This window comes from Gymnogyps californianus, chromosome 4, assembly GCF_018139145.2.
Source record: "Gymnogyps californianus isolate 813 chromosome 4, ASM1813914v2, whole genome shotgun sequence".
Taxonomy (NCBI): domain Eukaryota; kingdom Metazoa; phylum Chordata; class Aves; order Accipitriformes; family Cathartidae; genus Gymnogyps; species Gymnogyps californianus.
In genome coordinates this window covers 13,339,369-13,361,854 of record NC_059474.1, presented here as the reverse complement: position 1 = coordinate 13,361,854, position 22,486 = coordinate 13,339,369, and the positions used below count along the sequence as shown (strand labels likewise).

Sequence of the window (22,486 nt, the reverse complement as noted above, 5' to 3'; positions counted from 1 at the left end):
AAGGGAGAAGTGGCTAGTAACTAATCTTAAAAATTAATCTCATAATGATTTTACAGTACTAACATTATTTTAAATACTGTGATTGTAGACATTACAGCTGTAATGTCATCTCTTTGCTGCTTTAACTTTTAAATCTATGTGTATTTCTCCACTAGCTGCAGGTCCCAATAATTTAACAGTCATCCAAACACCAACGACAATATATCTATCAATTGGAGACTACACTGAAATCGCCTGTACTTGGGAAAAATCTATTGTGAGGTATAGAGTAAGCTGGTATCTTGTTAACAAAGAGAACATCACCAAAACTATATCATCGAAACTCTTCTATGTATCCAACATCACTCGTGAAAGCAAGGATGTGCTAGTGATAAAATCTGCCAATGTAAATGACACCGGATTTTACTACTGTGAGATAATTATTGAAATACCTTTCTGTAAGAAAGTATGTGGAAATGGGACAACAGTAATAGTTGAAGAGAAAGGTAAGCTAGCAAGAACATATGTGTGCCATTTAACTTGTCATCATAAAGATTCTTCAGTTTGAACTATTTTATACATTTCCTCCCTCTCCCGCATCCCTCCCTCAGTGCTGCGGATCTCAGGATGAATGAGTCAAACACAGAGAGGACCTGAAGTCACTTTTAATTTTTAATTTTTTTTTTTTTTTTTTGGTACGGTGTTGTTGTTCTATTGTATCTTTCAATAGCACATAACTTTATTTGAAATATATAATTGCAGAAGTTGACTCATTGAAAAAGAAACATTCGGCAATATGGGCCATCATTCCTTTCTTAGTGGCAGTGGGAAGCTTGTATCTTTGCTACAAAAAGAAACAGCACTCAAAACTTTCTGGTGAGTGACAATATTTCCATTAACACATACTTTCTAAGTTAGATGTTTGTTTTGAGATGGCTGGGCAGGTGCACTTAAGAGGCATCACTAAGAGGAATTTCCATGTATAACTTCTGCTCACCTGCTTGTTGATCACCTGCTTGAGAGGAGGGATCAGAAGGCACAGCTTGTAGTTCAAGCGAGTGTTCTTGCAGCCACTTGCCTCCCTTATTTTCTTTCCAGAAAGAGCGATCACTTAAGACTGACCTGTCTAGGATATCGAAGGAATATCAATTCTGATAATTTCTTAGCAGACTGAAAAAGTGAGGAGCCAGAACTTCACTCTGCATAATGGTCTTACTCTAGGTAGGAAGTGACATCTGAAACACTTGATTTGGGGGACTTTGTTCTGAGCTATGTTTTTTAAGCTGTGAATTTTTTTAACTAATTATTAATTTTTGTTTGTTGCAAAATCCTGAAATGAAGGATGGAAGAAGTCACAAGAAAAAACACTGAATGGCAAGGGTACAGGACAAGTATAAATGTAGGGCATCTGTGGGCGGTAGGTCCAGATCAGTGACATATAACCTAAGGCAGCCTCTTAAGTAACTGTAGCATGAGTATTATGGTTGCAATGTGAGGCTTACTCAGCTTGTGAGCTGTCAGGGATATAGGTAGAATATCTATGACTTGAGATGCAATTCAATTTGCAAATTAAAAAAGCAAGGGGAGGGGATTTAGGCAAGTGAAAGCTCCTATTTCTGTCACTGGAGTTGACACAGGCATGGATCTTGAGGCCCCTGTATGAACTGACCCGTTGTAGGTGTCTACTTAAGGGTGAGCCGATCAGTTCTCCTGATCAGTTTCCATGGCACAAACTCTATTGACCAGATCTCCATCACCTAAGGGGTGTTCAGAAACCTGAAGGTAGCTGTTTCCACCTGCAAGCTGAATACCGCTCTAGTGCCTGTCATCAAGACTAGCTATACAAGAGCTCTGCACTCTTCATTTTATAGAGCTCTGGTAGAGTACCAGTGTGACTCCAGAAATGGACAGTAAGGAAGCAGTGACCGTAACTTGGTTTTTGCTAAGGTTCTGCACAACTTCCTGGGCCGGCAGGAAGGCATCAGGAGGAGCAGATGCTCGAAGTTGCGGAACTTCATGGGAGAAATGAATCCACCAACGAAGCAGCTGAGGAAGACTCATCATGTAATTCTGCTGAATGGGTAAGTGGCTTATAAAAAGACTCACTACGAGCGAAGGACTTTCAAAACAAGGCACTAGGGAGTGCGCTGAACAGAAAGCACACAACAAGCTGCTGTTCCTAGGATGGCATCTTACTACACATGAAAAAGGTTTAAAGCAAAAAAAAAAAAAAGTTTTCTTGCAAGAGACAACACTCAGAAACAAGAAAAAAGATATTTATGTAGTAGGAAAGTATTGGATTCTGTTGTTATATTTAATGACACTCTAAAATTGCCTGGAGAAGAGGGCAGCAAAAAGTGGAGAATATCGATATAGAGACTGAGTGAAAGAAGTGTGTAGAAGAAGTAAAAAATGGCAATAAAGTCCCTTTACATATAATTGTATACCAAGCTCAAGGGGCTTGGACCAGCTTCAGCTTATAGGGCCATTAGAGCAGGAAACACTTGCTGAGAGGAGGTAGCAGATTTCAGGCAAGCTCCTTTTTCCAGGCAGTTATTCATCTTTTAATTACATTAAAACATAAAGTGGGCAAGGGAAAGAAGCCTTAATTTAACTCTTACATAGGCAAGCGCAACTTCCATTACAATCAGCTGGACAGGCTTGGACAAGCCACACAGAGGTGATGTAAAATGCTGAAGCCCATGGTCACAACTGCAGTTATTGAGCTTACAGATTCCTGAATTCTCCTGTTAGAGAACCTGGCTTCAGTCTTGGTTTGGTCATATTGGTACTGAAATCATGGTGAGAGAGAATATCAGGATGCAGGTAGTAAAACAGTAATAACTATCTTTTATTGTGCAATAGTCATCATTCTAAAAAAAGAAAATGTGTAGCTGGGAAAATTCATTCCCCATAATACGTAGATTCCCACTGAAGCTAAGAGACTTGCTTTCACAGGAGATATCGTAGTAGAAAATTTTACAAATACAAGGCATGAGATGGTCTGGTCATAGTAATAAAATATTCTAATTACTAGCTATAAATGGATAACTCTTCTACTTGTTAATATTTAATGAAAATGTAAGAAAACGAGGTTGAGAATGAGAAAGCAAGCATCAGAGGTGGCACAGAGTGAAGAGTTCATTAGTAGCCATTAACTGCTCAGGGTTTGTATGGACAACAAGACTCATCCAGAGGATGTGTGAATACAATTATACAAGGTCTTTTGTTGTTGCTTTATAATTTAGCAGCTGTTAGCCACAGTAACGTGTTGTGGTATAGGTTCAGCGTTTTCTTTCATGTAACAGACCTTTTTGCTATTTCAAGGAAAGCAGAAAGAGTGATTTCATAGTGGTATCATTTTAAATGTTAAAGCATAATTGGAGCTTATAAATCATTCAAGAGATCCAGTAGATTAGAAAAGCCAGTACATACGATGTGCATGGACACTATATTTCAAACAAGTTAAGCCAGTACTGATGAGCAAATATGGTGTCTCTGGAGCTGCACCCGTTGCCTTTCAATTGTGTTGCAGAACATGATCTGTTTAATTTTTTTTGTTTGTTTGTTTGTGCAAAAGGAAGTCTCTAAAAAGTTCACATTAGTATTTTACTTTGCTTACACTTTTTTTTTTTAAGCTTGGAAATTTGCTGTACATTCTGGGTAGGTTTAGGCACCGTTTCTAGAACAGCGAATGTGAAGGTTCTGTACGCCTCTGCAAGGCTATTTACAGTCTCCAATTTACGTCATTTTTTTTTTTCCAATTCTTGGGGTTGCGAAGGCAATCTTCTATCACAGAACTTGAATCAAGGCATGGATTTTATTCTCACCTGTATCATCTGTCATAACAATGCTGAGCAATTAGATCAGGTGACAACACATAGCTCCAAATATCTAAGTTAGCTTAACCTGAGAGTGAACATCCCCATGGCAAAGCTGGCCACTGTAGTTGTGCTTTTACTATAGAGCACTTGTCTCTATCTCTCTGGAGATTCATCCCATATTTCCTGAGTTGAGATGCTCAGGGTGTGTTTCCCAGACAGTTCTGCCAGCTGCAGGGGAATTTGGCCCTTGAGGGAATTCTTGGAGCAGTTGATGATTTTTTCATTGCTAAGTTCTGCAGGTTCCAGGCCAAATCTAAGCATTGCCGTAGCATTAATGCAAACTTCCAGCTCATGGAACCACACAAAAAGCACACTCCTGAGGGGCTCTGGCTGTGCAAAAATGCATAGAAGCATCATCCAGATTAGTTGGCTGTGTACATACCATGCCTCCTGTTTGACATTCAGCCAGCAGATACTTCTCTTTGTTCTGAACATCGTTCATTAAAACAAAAACGGTAAACCTCCATAGTAAAAGTGTGAAGACAGAAAGCTACCACTTCATGAATTCCACCTTTTTATTATTTTATGCCATGTCAGCTTAAGAATTTGATTTGATATGTCTGTGAGCACAGGTCTTTGTGCACATTTCAAGGATATCTTTAATTCTCGGGTTTTGCTAAAGGACTTACCTGAAGATCCCAAATCCTACATGTGCTTAGGAAATGAAAACAGGATGATTTTTGCACAGTCCAGAATAACATCTGAATACTGCAGCAGTTTGCTAGTTTACTGCATCAAAAGAGCATCCATCCAGAAGAAACACTGTCATAAAGCTTTTTGGAAATACTGGAGTTAAATGATTAAGGGGATAAAAAAGCTTTGCCATTTCAGATTTCATAGAACCTGGTTTACGCTGGAACTTGACATCTTTGGTATTCTAAAGAAGTACTTTGTGCCTGGTACCTAATTAACTAAGGGAATTGAATCCAAACATAGGAAGACTTTGCCTGTCAGTGTTAGTACTGAGACACTCTTTCCCTCTGAAATTATAACTCCATGGCCCGTGTTTTTCTCTGTTCCCTCAGGCGGTGCTAGATGATGTGTCTTGGGTAAAAATTCATTTTAAATAGACTTTATGGGTAAAAGTTATTTTGACTGGAGTTTTCTTTGCTTTTTAAGGCTGTGTCTACACTTTATGAATCACTTGATTTTTTTTGCAATGAATCAAGAGGAAAAGATGACGAATCCACTGCGACTATTGTATCCAATACAGCAGATGAGCAAATCCCACAAACTAGGGCAGCTGAACAGTCTAGAACGAGACAAGGATCCGCCATCTATTTTGACATTCAGAACTAAAAGGACAACGTCATAAACAAAATATGGCTAAATAACTATGAAACTGAAAACAATATGATAATTCGCTGCTGAAGGATGGATTACATGAGTTTCCTGTCAGAAGCATGTCAGTGGGACAATATACCAGAAAAAAAGTTGGTTCCAAGCAGTCTCTGAATGTTTTTGTCACTAACAAAACCCTGTAAGGAGTCTGAATTTGGAGGGTATGTCATTTTAGAAGACTCTTTTCAGCTCTTCCCCCCGTATCCAGAAATAATAAAGGATGTATTATTATACTTTAAAAAATCTTCTGAACTGAACAAAATTCTCCAACAAAAGCATTTCTTCAGGCAGCCCACGTATAAATAGCAGAAGGTAGAGAAAAAATGCACATGGTGGTAATCATTTGACCGAACAGACAGTACTACACATAGGATGGAGTCTGATCTCTGAAACTATCATCAGTGCTGACCACATCATAGCCAGAGTGGTATGCCAGAAAGGATTATATTCCTGTGGAAAAAGACTGTTAGTGTTAACTCATTCACACACTAGAAAAATTCTTCCAGAGAAGGTAGTCTCCTACGCACAATGAAATACTAGGTTTAAATGAAGCTATATATATTATTATTACGTATAATTATTGTCCGACTGGTGGAGGAGGGGTGCTTGGAGGAGATGGGAGTGTTAACACTTGTTCCACTTTTGCCAGCTCTAAAACTTTAAAAAAAAATCACTGAAGAAAAATCAAAACTGAAAATGTAAGTAAAACCTGGCTTCCAAGGTCCGAACAGAGGCGAAGAGTATTGACAGCAAAGCTAATGGTGGTTGTCCGGAGACTGCTGAATACTAAGAGCAGATATCCGAAATGTGAACGTATTTACGTACCAGGGTTATTTTGTCTTCTGTTCAAGTTTTTTCACAGCTTAACTGGAGGTTAGGTCATCTTGCCAGCAAAGCAGGGAAAAACAACTTCACTGCTCAAGATGTTTGTTACAGCTTGTACCTGGGCAGTGCAGTGGACGCAGACTAGCTTGCCCAGAGCCCTTAAAAACAGTTTGCGTAGTCTAAATGTGTGACTGCCTTGCTACTCAATATTCTGTAATGAAATCTTTGAGGCCATACAGCATGGTTCATGCTCTGGCTCTGTCTATGCTATAGTGACTACAGTTCACAAAGCTATCTCTCAAATTACTGTAGTTTGGCCGTGGCTTGCTGTTCGGTGTGGATCCTCTTTCCTGGGCTGTTCTGTAACCTGCCCTGAATGCCCTTCTGCAGTGAATATACTGCTGTCCGAAATATGCTGTAATCACTGCACTGTGAACATACCCTGTACGAGAGAAACTATTTGTTAAAGTACATCTCATGATACTTATGTATAAATTGAATAAAGCAAGAGGATTTTCTTTACTTCCTTTTGAAGTTCAGTCACTTTAAAATCTTGATGGTTTTTGTCCTGAAACTCATTATTACAGATTTGTTTCCTTTACTGTATGGTGAAACACCGTCACGTGCAATATTCCTTTGAGGATCACAAACGAGACTCTGGATTTCCACAAGCCCTGTAACTTTGTCCCCTGCACAAGAAAGTCACAATCAGTAAAAAGGGTGATGACCTTCAGCCCAGGTCCCTGATCAAGGAAGCTCTCAGTTAAGCACCAGCACTGTAAGTGAGTGCAGTAAATTTTGGTCTTTCCATATATTACTGGTTACTTCACTATTTAAGCACAATAAGGAGATGTAGAATATTCAGGGAATTCTTAAAGGAAAACCACTAAATGAAGAGACTGCCACCAAGCCACAGTTTAATAGTCTCCAAATCATATTTTCATTGCAATACCATTAATAAATTGTTGATTAAATGTGGTTCCTACCAGCAAAGAATGCTGCCATATTCACAGCTGCTCGTATTTTGTACGCTAAAGTGGTAATTTCCAACATCTGGCAGTTGAAGACTACACTCATTTTATCATGACCTATTTTTATCTATGGCTATTTTTATCAGTGGCTATGAGCCAGCAGAGTATTTTCAGAGCTCCTGCTGGTTGTCCTACTCAGTCAACAAGAGTTTGACACCTATGCATCATGTATATCATCTCTGCTTCTGTACCACTTGGGAAGCAGCAAACCCTGATGAGGATTTTCCAGGGCAGGCAGACTTCGGCTTTTTCTTCCTCATGGTTATTTTGATAGCTTTAAAACAAAAAAGAGCTCTGTAATTAACCTCAGCACACATTCTAGTGTCCAGTATGATCCAAATTTTAACTGTCCATTTACCTGTTCAGTATGTAATGAAGCCCATCTGCCTAATAACAAAACTTGAAGAGAATCCTGGGCCTTCACTTCTAGCCAGTTTTGGTGGTTTTTTCCTCTTGAACAGGCTGCTGCAAAGTGATGGTTCCATTCTGGTTTGAGGTTCAAAGTCCTGTGTTAAGCACAGGCTAAAATATGCTAATTTAAGAGTGAGACTGGCACAATGCATTCTAAAGACTCATATGTGTTCTGCCGTGCTTTTAATGTCTCATCAATGTACTTGGCTTAGTCATAGTCCTACAAATGAGGTTCCTTCTCCGTTTCTGTCATGCTCATGACCCTGGTTTGGAGAGCTAGTATAGTCAACTTGAGACTATGGCCCTGAACTCTCTCTCTTCCTGCTCCATTGCACAATGATCCAGTGTGCAACAATGAGTTGCAGCTTAATTAATCTACCTAGCACTCAGGCAGCTAGTCTTAGCAACTGAGTACGGATTATTTCAGTCTGACTTGAACCACAGTTTTTTCCAAGCCCTGGGTTCTTTACCTCTCATAGTATCTGTGGAAGAAGAATATGGAGCAGGTATTCCTGGCTCCATTACATCAAGGATCCTCAGTAGCAGGTAGGATGATGAGGCACCCCAACCAACGTATTGGCAAAATAGTCATGTTTGTGTGTGATGCTATGACTAATGTTCTTGTGCCTGATAACAGTGCTATCAGAACAGCAATGATGTTTACTTGGTTGACTAAAATTTGTTTTAACCTGATGTTATCTAAAGTGGTTTCTCTGTACTGCTGACATCAAGAACCACTGGAAAACTGCCACTATTCTCAAAAACTCAACAGCTACAGCCCAGGCTTAAATCAACTTAAGGATGTCTTCATTCAACTAGTTAAGAACACTCTCAGTTTAAAAACACTCCTCTGCTAGGCAGGTGCAACTCTGGAGACAGGCTAAATCTATAGAGAAAGTCTGATCTATGCAAACAGGAAGGGGGTTTTTTTGACTTGTAATTCTTGCCTAGTTCCTAGCATTGCTTGGGAAGTAAAAGTTGAGATCAATACTTTGTCTGAGCTTAAATGTTTTTACCTGTTTCTCTATTAAAGACTGCGATCTTCAAATAGATCCCAAATTTAAGGAAAAACACCACCCGAGGGGAAACTGAAGCGTGTCATGGGGTCCATGGGGTCCACAGGGTCCATGCTTCCACTAACCTAAAGAGGTTGCTATGTTAGTTTTATTCTGCCCCGATGAACTGTGAAACACAAATGCAATTTTGTGTGCTGCATCTATTTCACCATCAGACTCCAAATCAAGATATAGTGCCACATTCTCTATAAATAACAGCAGAAATAAACCAGAGAGTAAATCTATAAGATCATCTGAATTTATTTTTGCCATCATGCTTGTCTTGGGTAGTTACTACAAGGGTGGATGTAAAGGGGTTTTTTTATTATTATTTCTTTTAATAAGCAGTCTTGTCTCAGTATTTTGTAAACAGGAAACTGCAAATACAACTGACAAACAAATACACAGACCAAAAGAGCATGAACCAATTTCTCTGACCAAGAGAAAGGACAGGTGCTAACGTATAAATGCTTCTCATTTTCTACATAATATGAAATACTGCGATGGGAGGAAGGATTTTGACGAACTACTACATTCTAGTAACAAGGCTTTGGCTAGGTTGCTATGGTCTGATGCTGGGCACTGGTGGATTTTGTTGGCTGATAGGATGTGATGACAATTAATTCCTTGTCCTTTTTCCAGAGCAGAGCAAGTTGGCAGGACTCAGCAACATCTTATACAGCCAGAGCTGCTCTTATCAAAGTTACTTCATTACTTTGTCTTAGGAAGTATACAACTCCACAGAGGTAGAGGAGTATAAAAAGGATAAGGCAGAGAGGGAGTAAGTGTTGAGAATTACTAGCGGACTAAAGACAGACAGAGGTTAGAGATATAACTAAACAATGTAAGAGTTCAAAATAACGGCAAGGAATTGGGTCTGTCACGTACATCTGCTCTGAAATGCTCTGTTCTGTTACCTGCTGATGTGCTTGTCTTGTCCTAAAGCTGAATGATCGGCTCCGCGAGCCAGGAATGCTGTATCTGTACATTGCCTGGCATAACAGGATTGCAGTCCATGGTTGGGGCTTCTGAAACTGCTGTGGAAATAAATCATGAGAGCAAGCAATAGGTATTGCTCCCTTTTTTACTTTAGAGCTTTTAATTCTGGAAAGAGGAAAAACAGGATAAGCATCTCTAATGAAGACAGCAGAAAAAGGTCAGGTACTAAGGTGACAGACACTCTAAAAATACCAGCGGGCTGATTGAGTTTGCTCAGATAGAATAACTCTCCTTTCTCAGTTTAGCAGCTGTACAATATTAAATACGATTTGTCCTTTTAAGTTTCTTTTTAAATACAGACCAAGCTTAACCTAAAGACTCTAGGTCTAATCTAAACAGGGACTGCTATCAAGTGAGAAAGGAAACGGAAAGAGTCGCTACCATTTCACTGAAGCTCTGCAGGGAAAAAATGAGCTAATTGCCTCTGGGTAGAAAGAATAACAACTGGTTTCTCATCTCGCCTTCAGATCTGCAGCGTGGTAGCAAAGCTATGTGAGCGGAGGGCCTGGGCGCTGAGCATGAGGACCTCAGACAGGTGCAGGCTGCTTCTGAGACACCATAACCAGTAACCATCACACAAATGGCTACTCTATTAAATACACCTAGTAGATAGTCCATCTAGATAGATTTAAACACATTTGAAAGATAAATTTTGGCCAAAATAATGCAACTCCTATATTTATATCCATGACCACATTTCCTCAACACGCTCAAGCATCCTCTGGCTTTAGGTAAGAGTCTGTTCATGATTGGGATCCCCCCTCCAAGTCAAGGACTCTCCCAGTTCTGTGCAGGTCTGGTTTTTATCTCTCTGTTTGCTGAAGGTCTTCTCTTTTTCTGATAAGCGAAACCTGACGTTTAACTGTCTGTTACAAAAGTATGCTCTGGTTCCCATCTCCCGCCCCACCTTTCGGTATTTCTGAGCCTGGCATGCTCATTTGCTGCCCTGTTAAAAATGACAGAACGATGTCAGTGTTTGCCTACTGAAAAAGCCCTATGTCTTCTTATCGGTTGTGCTACACCTCGTGATTACTTTCCGGAAACCAAAAGCAGCCAGCTCTGTGTAATGTGTGTGCCTCGGGAACTTCCACTCGATCAAATTGCCTTGTAAATCTTCCTGACAGTGCATATGGATATCATCTCACTTCACACATAGTTCTGTGATAGCAGGTCAGCCCTCCTCATTTCTTCAATGTATGCCTAAATTAATATTTTAAAATGCAAAAAAAAAAAATTTATTGTGGATGTAAAAGTTTTTTTCTTGATGTGTTGACTGCACAGACACTCAACAGGAGGCCACTTTGGGATTCCATCCCTCTGAGAAAATGTTTTTGTACAATAAAGGAAAAATAGTATTGCTTAGTTCATGAGAGCTTAACATGGCCAAAATATTCTTTGCATACAAAAGTCTTTTGAAAGCTTTCTTGGAATTGACTCAGTCTTTCTTGTGTGTCTTTACCTCTCTCTAACAAATAGGAACTTCCTTTAAAAGGTTCACTCAGTCTGTCTTGAAGTTTACAAAACAAGCATACCCTCTCACAGATCATTTATTTTTCTTTTTTTTCTTTGTTTCCTTTTTCCTTTCTTTTTCTTTTTGTCTTTGTCTTTTTCTTCTTTGTCTTCTTTTTCTTTGTCTTCTTTTTCTTTGTCTTTTTTTCCTATTCTTTCTGACCATGACATAGAACAACTTTTTGCAATGGTGACCACAGCTCAGCACGATGGCCCTATATCTGAGCAGGATTTTATAAGCATTAAGGTAGAGCAAATGACAATTGGACTGCCTGTGTGAGACCAGCTGAGGAATTGTGGTACTTAGAAATCATGACTAAAGCACTTGAGTGGACAATATTCATTTACCTTAGGGTGTGACCTCTCTTTCTGTCATTACAATAAAAAACAAAAGTAGTCTTGGAAGCCTTAATATCATGAACCTTAGACCTGAAGTATAAAAAACCCTGTAAAGATTAGCATCCAGGAAATTATTCAATCAAGGATTGAAAACTAGACAGAAGTATTTACACTGTAAATATTAATTTATTGGCTGTAATATATTCATTGATTTTACAGTCTAATATGGCTATGTCTAGTGCACTAATAAATGTGTTTGAGTAGAGTCAATATACAATGATGAAAGTATGTTTCCCATGGTACAGCTTTGCCAGGTGAAAATGTTATTACCCCAACTCTCAACTCAGAAAGTCACACAACCAGTTAGTTGACCTTGGTCTTCCCCATTTTACCTGCCTTTAAACTTCACTTAAACAATATGTGAGCTTATTAATTGCATTTGTGAAATACATTTTAAGGATATTTTGAGAAGTAAATGATAATAAAATAATGAAAACCTATACATATATAATTTACAGGACCTATACAGTGTCACCGAACATCACACTGTGCTTGTACGAACTCCTCTTCTGTCTATGCCTCATCAGTGCCTGTTTAGTCTAATCTTCCTATGTTTTGCAAAACAATGTAGTAATTGCATCATTTAATCACTAGACAAATAAATTTACCATGCATTGTGAAAATGAAATGACCTTTAAAAACTTAACCAGACTTACAGCAAGTTTCCAGAAGCAGTGCAAAGGAAAACCTTGCTCTTTAGGAAATAAAGTGATACTCTAAGTTCAACAAACAATCCAGGACACTGGAAAATTTGAGGCTTTTGATAATTTTGTCTCAGTGTGGAACATGCAATGCTTGTTTATGCTTCAGATGTTACCCTCTTGCTAAGAGAAAAATTAAGCGGTTTTCGTACTGCTGCCAAGATACAACTTGAAAGAAAAACAGCGAATTCATCACTTCAGGTTGTGTTTTCTTCCTCCTGTGCTTCTTCCATTCGGATACATAACAGATTTGTGGAAATTGTCAAAAAGTCCTTCTCATGTAACTTCCTGCACCTTTTGGAATAAGCTTTAAGGGGTGATAAGCTCTAATAGAAGTTTAACATTTCAGCTATTCACCTGGCTGTGACACAAATGGCTCTTTAGAGTAGAGCTGATAAATGTATTTATTCAGACTTTTCCAAAACAGACGCTGCTGCAAAGAGCATAGGATAAAATTTATTCTCTAAGAGAAAATCAGCACAAAGTCACACAAATCTCACATAAGCCTCAACATCTGGCCAAATGCCATAGAATTTGAGTATATCTGAATGGTTTTTGAAAATTATGTGTGTGACAGTCCACATTTGTATCACATAAATAATTTAAACTTTTGGCCCAAGTTAGGAACAGCAAGACCTAATTCTGTATAAACTCTCAGTAAATGCTCATCGAAGCTGTTGCCTATACCATTCTTTGAAGAAAGAGACCTGAAAGAAGCAAATAAAGGATATTCTTTACATTAAAATAATAATATAAAATTTAAACAAGCCCACAGAAAATGGCTTATCTCACTGGGGAACTGGACAGATGGTTGGCTTCAAAACAGTGCTTGCTCTCCTGTGTGTGCCTCGTATTTGTACTCTGCTTTGGTTTTGCAAACAGTTCTGATTGATAGTCTGTGCCTGGCGCACAGAACTGCTATTTTTAATGAAAAACAAACTGTAAGACAATATTGAAACAATACAAAAAGTGCGAATTGAAAAATCTCAGCTGTACTGATGTGTGTGCACATGCATGAATACAAATATGGCACATTAAAAAAAAAAAAAGCCAACCAGGCAGTGCAACCCTGGTGACCTTTCAGTTTGTAGAAATTCAAGCCCTGTGGTTTATTTTGTGTTTTAGCACTTTTGGAGCCGTCTTCTCAAAAATTGTGTGGCACCTGTGTTTGCAGAGGAAAATGGGTCAAGAATGAGGACACCTTTTCTGCCAGGTTATGTGGCAAAGGTGTGGACGTACTGACATATCCTGTTGACTGAAGCTGATGATCTCCCCCTCTGCGTTTTCAAGGCACTTTTTTTCCTTCTTCTATATAACTAGCACTGATGTTCATGATTCAAAGTCAAGAGAATGCGTGAAGTAGATGTTTTGTTTTGTTAGGTTTGCCTTTAGAAGGAGGAATTGATTTTTCTTTAATGGCCATGTTTAATATTCATGTTACAGATATATGTCAGAAAAGGACAAAGAAAAGTTTCTGGCCCTTGACACACCAGTGACTGCCGTTCTGAGTGTATGCAAACACCAGATGATGTTCATAGCTAACAAGGGCAGGTGGTTTGTTCTTGTTCCTTCTTCTGAAGGAACCCCGCAGGTTTCAACATGCATTTTAATGTAAAAACGTCAAACTTTACTTAAAACCCTTACCCACTTAATGCAAATCAGTTGCAACTATGTCATGAGGTTGAAGTCACAGGAACAAATAGTTCTCATGACCTGTTTGAAAAAAGCATCCAGCCTGAGACGTTGCCGTGATTTTCTGGGGAATGCAAAATCCCTTGTTGGAGAATGTAAGATGGAAAATCATGGGGTTTTCGATTCAGAACTGTACTAGATTTCCATGTACTTGTGATCTGTAGTCTTGCTCTGAGATGTTGTAGATGTTACAGGACAGATTTTGCCTGGGGAACAGGTGGCTATAGACATCTGGGAGAAGAGTTTAATTTTTTAAATTTTTCTCAATTAAAAACTATTTTTTGCTAACTTATCTATAGCATAACATGAGTGGAAACTTATCGTCAAGCATGCAGAGGTATGTCCAAAGACATCCAAACTCAGGTTTAACTTTGGGAACCCATAGTCAGGGTCTTCTACAGAGAACACTGCACCCCGGCGTCCATCAGCATTAGTCATGCTCAATGCCCTAGTTTTGATAGGTTCCCCCAAATAATTTGCTCAGAATGCGTCCACTCTGCAGACTCTAGTGTAGATGTAACTCACCTGAAATGAGCTCCTCCAGGTCTAGCGTAGCCATTTGGAGTTTGACAGAGGCCAAGTTACTCTGCTGCTTGGCCAGAAATTTTACCTTGTTCAAAACTCAGTGTAGCTGTAGCTGACCAGCTTCCATCACCTGAGCTAACACTGTCCATGTACCACTCAGCTCCCAGCACAGACCCTCAAACAGCTCTGTTCTGCGTAGATGTGGGTCCAGTGTGTCTGGCGTTTTAATGATGGGGGACCACGGTTTTCAGGTGAATCACAAAGTTCATCAGAAGCCACAGAGGACCTCAGGACTTCAAAGTGACCTTTTGTTTTCAGTACAGTCCATTTTATTGCAAGGTTTGACACTGCATAATGTCAATAACAAGTTATTTCACTGCCGATCAAGATGGATTTTGATACTGGCTGTTTGCTCAAGTATCAGATTTATTCCTTTGGATATCCCCATCTGAGCAAGTTCTTTGTGGAGCGGCTCTGCAAGGCTCCCTTTACTGGCCCTGGAGAGATGCTGCTTCATCAGACCTGTTTCAGACACCCACTCTGGCCTGAGCGCAAGCCCAGGGGGACTAAGTTAGCTGTCTGCATGGCAGACCTCTATTTTTGATCCAGTGAATCCCACCCCCAGTGTGTGCTAGTGAGCCATCTGGTCTGCAACAAGGTCCTCTGCGTGGCAGAGAGGGCAGCCTACGTCTGCTCTTGGCTCAGCACAGGCAGCACCTCGCGGAGCCCCTAACTATGGTAGTGAAGGAGAAGTGAGATGCTCCTATTCCTCCTGAGCAGGCTAGCGTATACGCTGCCGAAGCCGGACCATCAACCCTCTGCTCAGATGGGGATATCTGAAGGAACAAATCTGACTCTTGAGCAAACAGCCAGTATCAAAACCTGATTTTCGTTTGTTAGTCACACTGTGTATCTTGAAGGAGAGGCTGGTTTCTAGTGGTGAGCAACTGGTGGTACCAGCCACACCAGGGTGATAAAGCTTGAGTTTTGAATAGCTGTCGGCACAGAGGCGTGTACTCCAAGCAGCGCTCAGTTACGGATGTTTGCTAAGGGATAACTGTCCCTCTGGTGTGCGACCATTGATTGGATGGGACAGTTGCATAAAGAACCCCAGAATAAGATCAGTCTCCATCCTCCGAGAGAGCCCTGAGGCTGTTCCTGTTCAGAAGAAAGCCGGACTCCAGCAGCAACATGTCTCAGCTGGAAACTGCGATGGGAATGACCATTGCTGTCTTTGACAAGTATGCAAAGACTGACGGCAACAGGCAGACCCTCACCAAAGCAGAACTAAAGACTCTCCTGGAAAAAGAGCTCCCAAACTTCCTCTCGGTAAGAAAACAGCGCGGCATCATTTCTGTGTAGCGGGTGCAAGGGCTGCCCGCAGACACCGGTTTTAGTACATTACAGGGGAAATTACATCCAGAAATATGCAATGGTTTGTAGACAAATTTTAAATAAAGAAGTCTTTGCACATACTGTGTAAAACTGATTCTAATATTCAGGGTCATTCCCTGTTTACTAAATTCATCACTTGAGTTACCAGGACAATGGCTTTGAAATAGATTGGGTTTCATCTTCAGAATTCACCTACTTCTTCTGTTTATCCCTGGATTTATCAGCTGACGTCATGTCACAACTGCTGTCAAGGTAGTTACGTTGTCCGTAGTTGAAGATCTTGATTGCAGATGGGGAATCTCTCTAAATACGCACTTACTTTCTCTACGTATTTATACTACATACTCAGTATGCTCATCAAAATGATGCATAAACAAGAACAACAGACGAACTCAGAGAAAACTGTTTTGCATTTGTGTTTAATAGTAAAAGAAAGACCTGAAAAAGTATTTTACAACATAGATTTGTATGTAATCATCAGGTGCATTTAAGTAGGTTTTATATATATACATAGAATTTCTCTTAGTAGGTATTCAAAATGCTTAATATATTATAGTAAAAGCTTTAGCTGCTTGGGAGACAAAATGCTTTTCATTTTCAATTGTTTTTTATTTGCTTTCCTTCACTAAAAATCCAGAAAACATTTTAAAATGTCTTGTTCTTTCCACACAGGAGTAATGTTTATCTATCTGTACGGTTATTATTCTTAATTGCAAAAGCCTAGAACCAAATGTTCCAAATGTGGCTGCCACTTTTTGCATCCAGCATAACTCAATTTTTTAACAACTATTTCAGGGCACTGCAGCCAGGGTACTTGATACAATTTAGCATCTTTCCATACAAGCTATATGAAATCACCGTATGAAATCCATGCCTGCTGGATTTATGACTCACAAATGGAACAGAGATGCAATATTCAGAGTAAGAACCTGGATGGCGCTGGGGGGATAGATGAAAATGTCTCTGAAAAGACTCTATAAAACAGATCAGTGGTTGTGACCCAACCGCGTCACAGGAAGCGTCCTGTTCCTGATCATGGAGCTGTATGTTACCTATAGCTCTTCCACATGAAGAAAAACAAAACCAACAACAAAACCACACTTCTAAGGGGGCAAGGAAATCCCCCAGAAACTTGACATTTGGTCTAAATAAAGTTGGGGAGCTGCTGCGCTAGACAACTCCCAAATGGGATGGTGCTCAAAGGTTGTTCCTGACTACTTTTACTGGCCAGGCACTGCCTTTTCCAGTTCCCCACAGCTGCTCCTACTGGCTCTACCTATTTCCTGAAACTGCTGGAAAAACTGGAATTTTCCAGGACGATAATTAGCTGAATGTCTTCTTATGTTCTAGTCTCCGTCTCCCTTTCTCTTTTTACCTATTCTAGAAAAAAAAAAAAAATAGCACAAAATAACATTTTATGCCAATACTTAAAATATTTAAACCAACAATGTCCTGTCTTGAAGACTAATAACTGCAAGACAGAAACTGAGAACATAAGTCTGACTCCAGAAAAAAAGTTTTACCTGCATTTTCCTGACATTTATATCCATATTTTTTTAATTGCAAGAATGTTCTGGGAAACAGAGTCTTTTAAATACTCATGTATATTTCTGGTCTTAGAATTGGTTATAGCTGACACAGTTCATAACTATCTGGAAAGGTCTTGAATCAATCAGAGGCAGAAATAAATCCATACCACAGGACTGAAGGACTGGACTCCTTTATAAAGAGTTTCCAAAAAAAAATTCCCACGTGCATTTCAGAAGTAATTCAGAGGCTAAATAGTTCATATATTTCACCAAACAATTTAAAATATTCACTTACAAAATTAAAACTGATTGTAATTTGCAAAGTGAAAAGGAATAAAACCTTTCATCAGTCAGATCTAGGGAACTGGTTCAATTTTTAGTGATTTTTAAAGGTGCTTATATTTAAAGTGAAACATGAAATTACAGAATGAGAAATTTAGTTAATTAGATCATGGTCAAGAATTGCCTTCAGATTTCAATTAAGGTAGTAATTATTTTAAATTCGTGGAAATTTTCCAAAAGTTTATATAATCTCTTTCTAGTATAATATCAGATTTATTTTTTGTTTAGCTTCAACAAAATCCACATGGTTGTTTCCCATATTAGATAGGTCTCTGCTGCCATCCTCTGTTTATTTTTAAAACTGCTTTTTCTTAAATCATGAGATAATCAGTGCCAGGACTCAAGCTAAAAAGCCCTCCTGTAAGCTACTTTAGAAAAAAACTTCTTTTTTTTTTAACATATTTTGGCAAAATTTAAAAAAAATATCTCTTTTTACTTGAATGGTGCCTTGCTTAACATCAGCCTCGAGATGTACTGGTCCAGTCAGTCCACCAGAATTATGACAACTTAGAAAGAAAAAGATTTTTCTGATTTTTTTTTGCTGCCGTAACTCAAGCTCAGCATCACGCTTGCTTCAGGAGGTGGCTTCCCGGATGCCAGGTCCTGTGAGCAGCTTGTGCTGGGCACCAAGGCCAGAGGGAGCACTCGAAGCACTTTTGAGGCCGTTTGCATCTTTGGTGGGGCGGCGGTGCTTAATGAAGCTTAAATTTGACATTTGCCCCAGGAAAGCATCATTTTGCAAAACTGCAAACTGCCCGAGCTCCAGCCGAGCCTTTCCAAGGGAGCAGATGGGGAACGCATGGCATTTAATTCAGCTGGGTAATGTCCTCAGGGCTTTGCATTACACAGCTTTAATCATGAAAAATGTTGTTTTAAACATAGAAAACATGCCTCTCCGTGCCAGTGCATGACCGCACCTCTCAGGTGTAATAAGCCCAGGAGCACAAGCTTTCAGGGTGGGGGGGACAATGTGCTCGCTGCCGCTGTGCAGAGGCTGGGAAGATGTGGCTCTGTGCCTGGGCCGTGAGGATGCTGGGACTCGCACTTGGTCCTGCTGTCACCCAGAGCCCCCATCCTGGGCCTGAGGACAGCAGTGGCACAAGTTCCTGCAAGAAGGATGTGCTTTTCAGGCAGCCGGAGGAGGAGGTACAGCATGGGCAGGTGGAGGTACAGCGGTCCCACGCAGTCCCATGTCCCGTGCTGCGTGCTGAGCAGCTGTCTCAACCAAACACAGTGCAAAGGAACTCATGGCTTTATACCCAGAGGTATAATGCACAAAACAAGCAGAGAGAAGAAAAAAAAAAGGTCTCACTAGCAGAAAATGTGATAACCTGGTATTCTGGGCAGGCCTAAGGCAGGGCTGCGTGCAGGAGCAGTTACACCTCCATCACACCCCCATCACACCCCCACCTCCCAGGCACCTCAATCGCAATCCCCCCACAGAAAGGTACAATGCTCCCGAGCTGGCGTCAGCCTCACACTCCCCAGGTGCCCCCCCCACGCCTCGGCGAGGGCCCGGAGCCCCACCAGGGCCCTTGTTCAGGGTGTGGGTAGTGATGCTGCTGCGTGAGGGTTTGTGCCGCCTTTCACCTCAACCTGCTCATTGTCTTTTGCAGTCAGGGAAGGACAAGGATGCTATTGATAAAGTCTTCAAGAACCTGGATGAAAATGGCGATTCCCAAGTGGACTTCAAAGAATTTGTCACCTTTGTGGCAGCTCTGACTTGCTGCTGTCACAAATACTTTGAGCAGAAAGCAGCCAAATAATTGTTGAACTGCTCACAGAAGCCGTCTTTGCCTGTGCTCCATATGCTTGTGGTTTGGATCCCTTCACTTCTTCCATGTACTGCCATGCAGTTTACAAGCATGCTGGGCTGTAAAAATAAATCCTACTGTGCTTACTTTCCTGTCTTGAATGTTAATTTCTGCTCCTGTGTGGAAGAGACCAGGTTTAACGGCTCCCACTAACTCATATTAAGTAGTTTCTCTCTTTCTCCGCTTTTTAAAATTCTATTCTTAGCCAAAAGGCTCAGTATTCATCCCAGTGCAGAGGCTGCATAAGGGTAAATGCTGCTACAGCCATGAATCAGCTGGAGGCTGCTTTTATACAGCAGTATCTCTGGGATGCAGCCTGTGAAGCTTCAGCTGACAGAGGCTGCAGCCTAAATCCACGCTGTGGAATCCCATGGCTGTATGGGACCGGTCTCACCAGGGCTGCCTTTGAGCCTCTTTGGTGCCCTCAGCTGTGCTGTTGTTGCAGAGCTGCCATGTAGGCTCCTTCTTGGTTAAAAAACCAAAACAAACCAAAATAGGGTTTTTTTGCAGCATGGAGGATTCTGTGCAGTTTTACGTGCTGGTGAACCACCTCACATGGATTTACTGCCTATAACATGATAAGGCTTTTGTACCAATATGACGATATTACTCTACCACTGGCAATGTAGGTAGGGTTGTACACTATAACCATTTTATTTTAAATAAATTTAAATACCCTCCCAAATAGCATGCCATAATATTTTTGCCTGAAGCAAGCCTAATGGCAGCAATTACTGCTTCTTTACCTGAAAAATGTCTGTGCAGAGAAGTGGAAGAGCTTCCTTTCAGTGGAGCAGGCAACAGACATCAGCTGTGACTCTGCAGGTGGAGCACGACTGAACCAATCTGTATTTTGAAGCACTTTGCAGGTGAGCATCCCAGTGCAAACTGCAAAAACATCAATTTTAGTTCCTTTATCTTCAGAATGGTCCTGTTTGGTGCTATTCCTATCTTATGCCAAGAGCCAAGTCATTCCCTGTCCTACTGCACGTGTAAACGTGCTGTGCAGGTAGAGGTGCCACAACTCCCTGTGCAGCTGCACACTGTTTTTGCGCAGGGCTCCAGCTCTGGCTGGAGGCCCCGGGAGATCATGCAGCATAGCAAACGTAGGAACAAGAGCTCTGTAGGTGCAGAGCACTGCTTTAACTGCAAAAACATTTTCCTCTTCCTGCTGAAGCCTGGTACAATGATCTAACTGACCACAGTTGCATACCTGGCGCTGGAACAAGAACTTAGTTTCACTGTGTTTCCTGAGTCTGAAGTTAAGCCACAGGTTTGACCCATTCATAACCGTCTATAAGCATACATATGTTTAAGTGTATTCATCTTTTGGGGAACCTGCTGGGAAAAGTTTGGACTTACTAGATTATTTCAGCCTGTTTTAACCATTATAGGTGTCCTTTCACCTAGCTGCCTTTGGTTCCTCGGTTTGGCTGTACCGACTAAACACCACTTAAAACTTTATTCCTAATACCGAGAGCACAGTGTCCCAATGCACTTTAACGGATGTGACTGCCGGCTGCTTTGGGAAAGGCTCTGCCCTTCTCTGCCCCGGCACTCTTGGGTAAGATCAAGCAATCGCGATCCAGGGGCCAGGCTTCCCTTGGTGAATGTGGCTCTCTCCCCACCAAAGCTATCCAAGCCCAGGTAAGACCTCAGAGTCTCCCGTCACCCTCACGCTACGTGTGGCTGGTGCACACACCAGCACCATACCTGGCACAGACACCCACAAAGGGGTCCCCCCACCCAAAAAGCGTTAAAGCCACGACTGCTACAAGTGGAAGCAGCCACTGGTGCAGCTGCAAATGGCGCTGCAATGGGTGCTGTTAGCCTGTGGCCACAGTTAAATCAGACAGAGATCATACTTAATATGCAGCCAAAACCTAGTGAGTGTTGCCCACATTCATGCCTTCTCCCTGGCACCTTGCTGAGAACAGATTCCCAGCTTAGCACGGACATACAACAAAAAACTAATGATCAGTTATTCCTCATTCTCTAACAGACTTCTTAAACTAGCATCTGTGTGTGCAAGAGATTGCTCGAGAAAGAGGAAGCATGCATATGTGTGTCTGCCTGCGTGTGTGAGCATGTCTGTCCCCTGCTGAAAGGGACAGCAGGGGTTTGTCCCCATTCCAGCTCTGCTACAGACTGAGCTCTTGCAACCAACCATTTTGAGCAGGGGTCTGCCTTCTAGTCCCCAAATCTTTGTTGCACACAGTCATGCTGAACAACACTCAGAGGGTTGCTGAGTTCCTGGATGGCTGGAGATGAATTGCATCCCATATATTACACTTGCAGAAGTAACATTACTTGCTTTATTGGCAACAGTAATATTTCTCTGCACTACCTGAGCAAGAAAACTATCAATCATGAAAATGTGCAAAATTCTTCCCAATTAGCCTTTTTTTCAGAGACTACTCCATATTATTTCAGTTGTTTGAGATATCTTTACGGCTCTAATCCATTATGTCCCTGCCCGATAGCTGCTGTGCAGCTCGTCACTTGCAAGGACTGGCAGATTCCAGTACCACATCCCTCACTATTTTGCCAAGGCTATAAATGAGCAAAGCGCTCTCCTTATTGCAAAGGAAGCTGATTATAAATTACAGATGTAAATTTCATATATTGCATATCTAGCCAGCTAGTGGTATAAACCATCCTCAGGTGAGGAAATTTAGGTGATACCTTTCACCACTTGATTGGTGTATCCTAATTTTTTTGAAATGTATTTTTCCTTTTCCAAGTTTAGCATTAGCATCTAAAAGGTTTCCTCTCTGGTGCTTCATAATATCCATCCTCACTGAAATTATTCTTTTTACCACTGTGTGGCACTAAATGCAGCCTTTTTATTACCCACTGAGCCCAAAATTCCACGTATCATTATTGAGACAGAATGTAAAGAATTTCTAAGATTAAAAAAAATTCAGAAGTGTTCTTAACATCATGGCAATTTTATTTCTAAACAAATACCGTATGTCCCATCAAGAGCATTTCACTGATTGCAGTGGAAGCAGCAGGAGCCGAGAGCCACTCGGAGGCTCCATCTCTTGGGCTT

At 40.8% G+C, this 22,486-nt stretch overlaps 1 protein-coding gene across 1 annotated transcript; it reads left to right on the top strand.

Moving 5' to 3' along the window:
• The first annotated feature begins 15,542 nt into the window (after positions 1–15,542).
• On the top strand, positions 15,543–19,383 carry S100P (S100 calcium binding protein P). The gene is made up of 2 exons (XM_050896567.1): positions 15,543–15,680; positions 19,234–19,383. The coding sequence occupies exons 1-2, from the start codon at positions 15,543–15,545 to the stop codon at positions 19,381–19,383; spliced, it is 288 nt and encodes a 95-aa protein (XP_050752524.1).
• The last annotated feature ends 3,103 nt before the right edge of the window (positions 19,384–22,486 follow it).

What these genes read in the sequence shown, in the direction of transcription:
- S100P (XM_050896567.1), top strand. Translation starts at nt 15,543, where the DNA reads ATGTCTCAGCTGGAAACTGCGATGGGAATGACCATTGCTGTCTTTGAC. An exon ending in AGCTCCCAAACTTCCTCTCG is followed by an intron (nt 15,681 to 19,233) that starts GTAAGAAAACAG and finishes TGTCTTTTGCAG; the next exon opens with TCAGGGAAGGACAAGGATGC.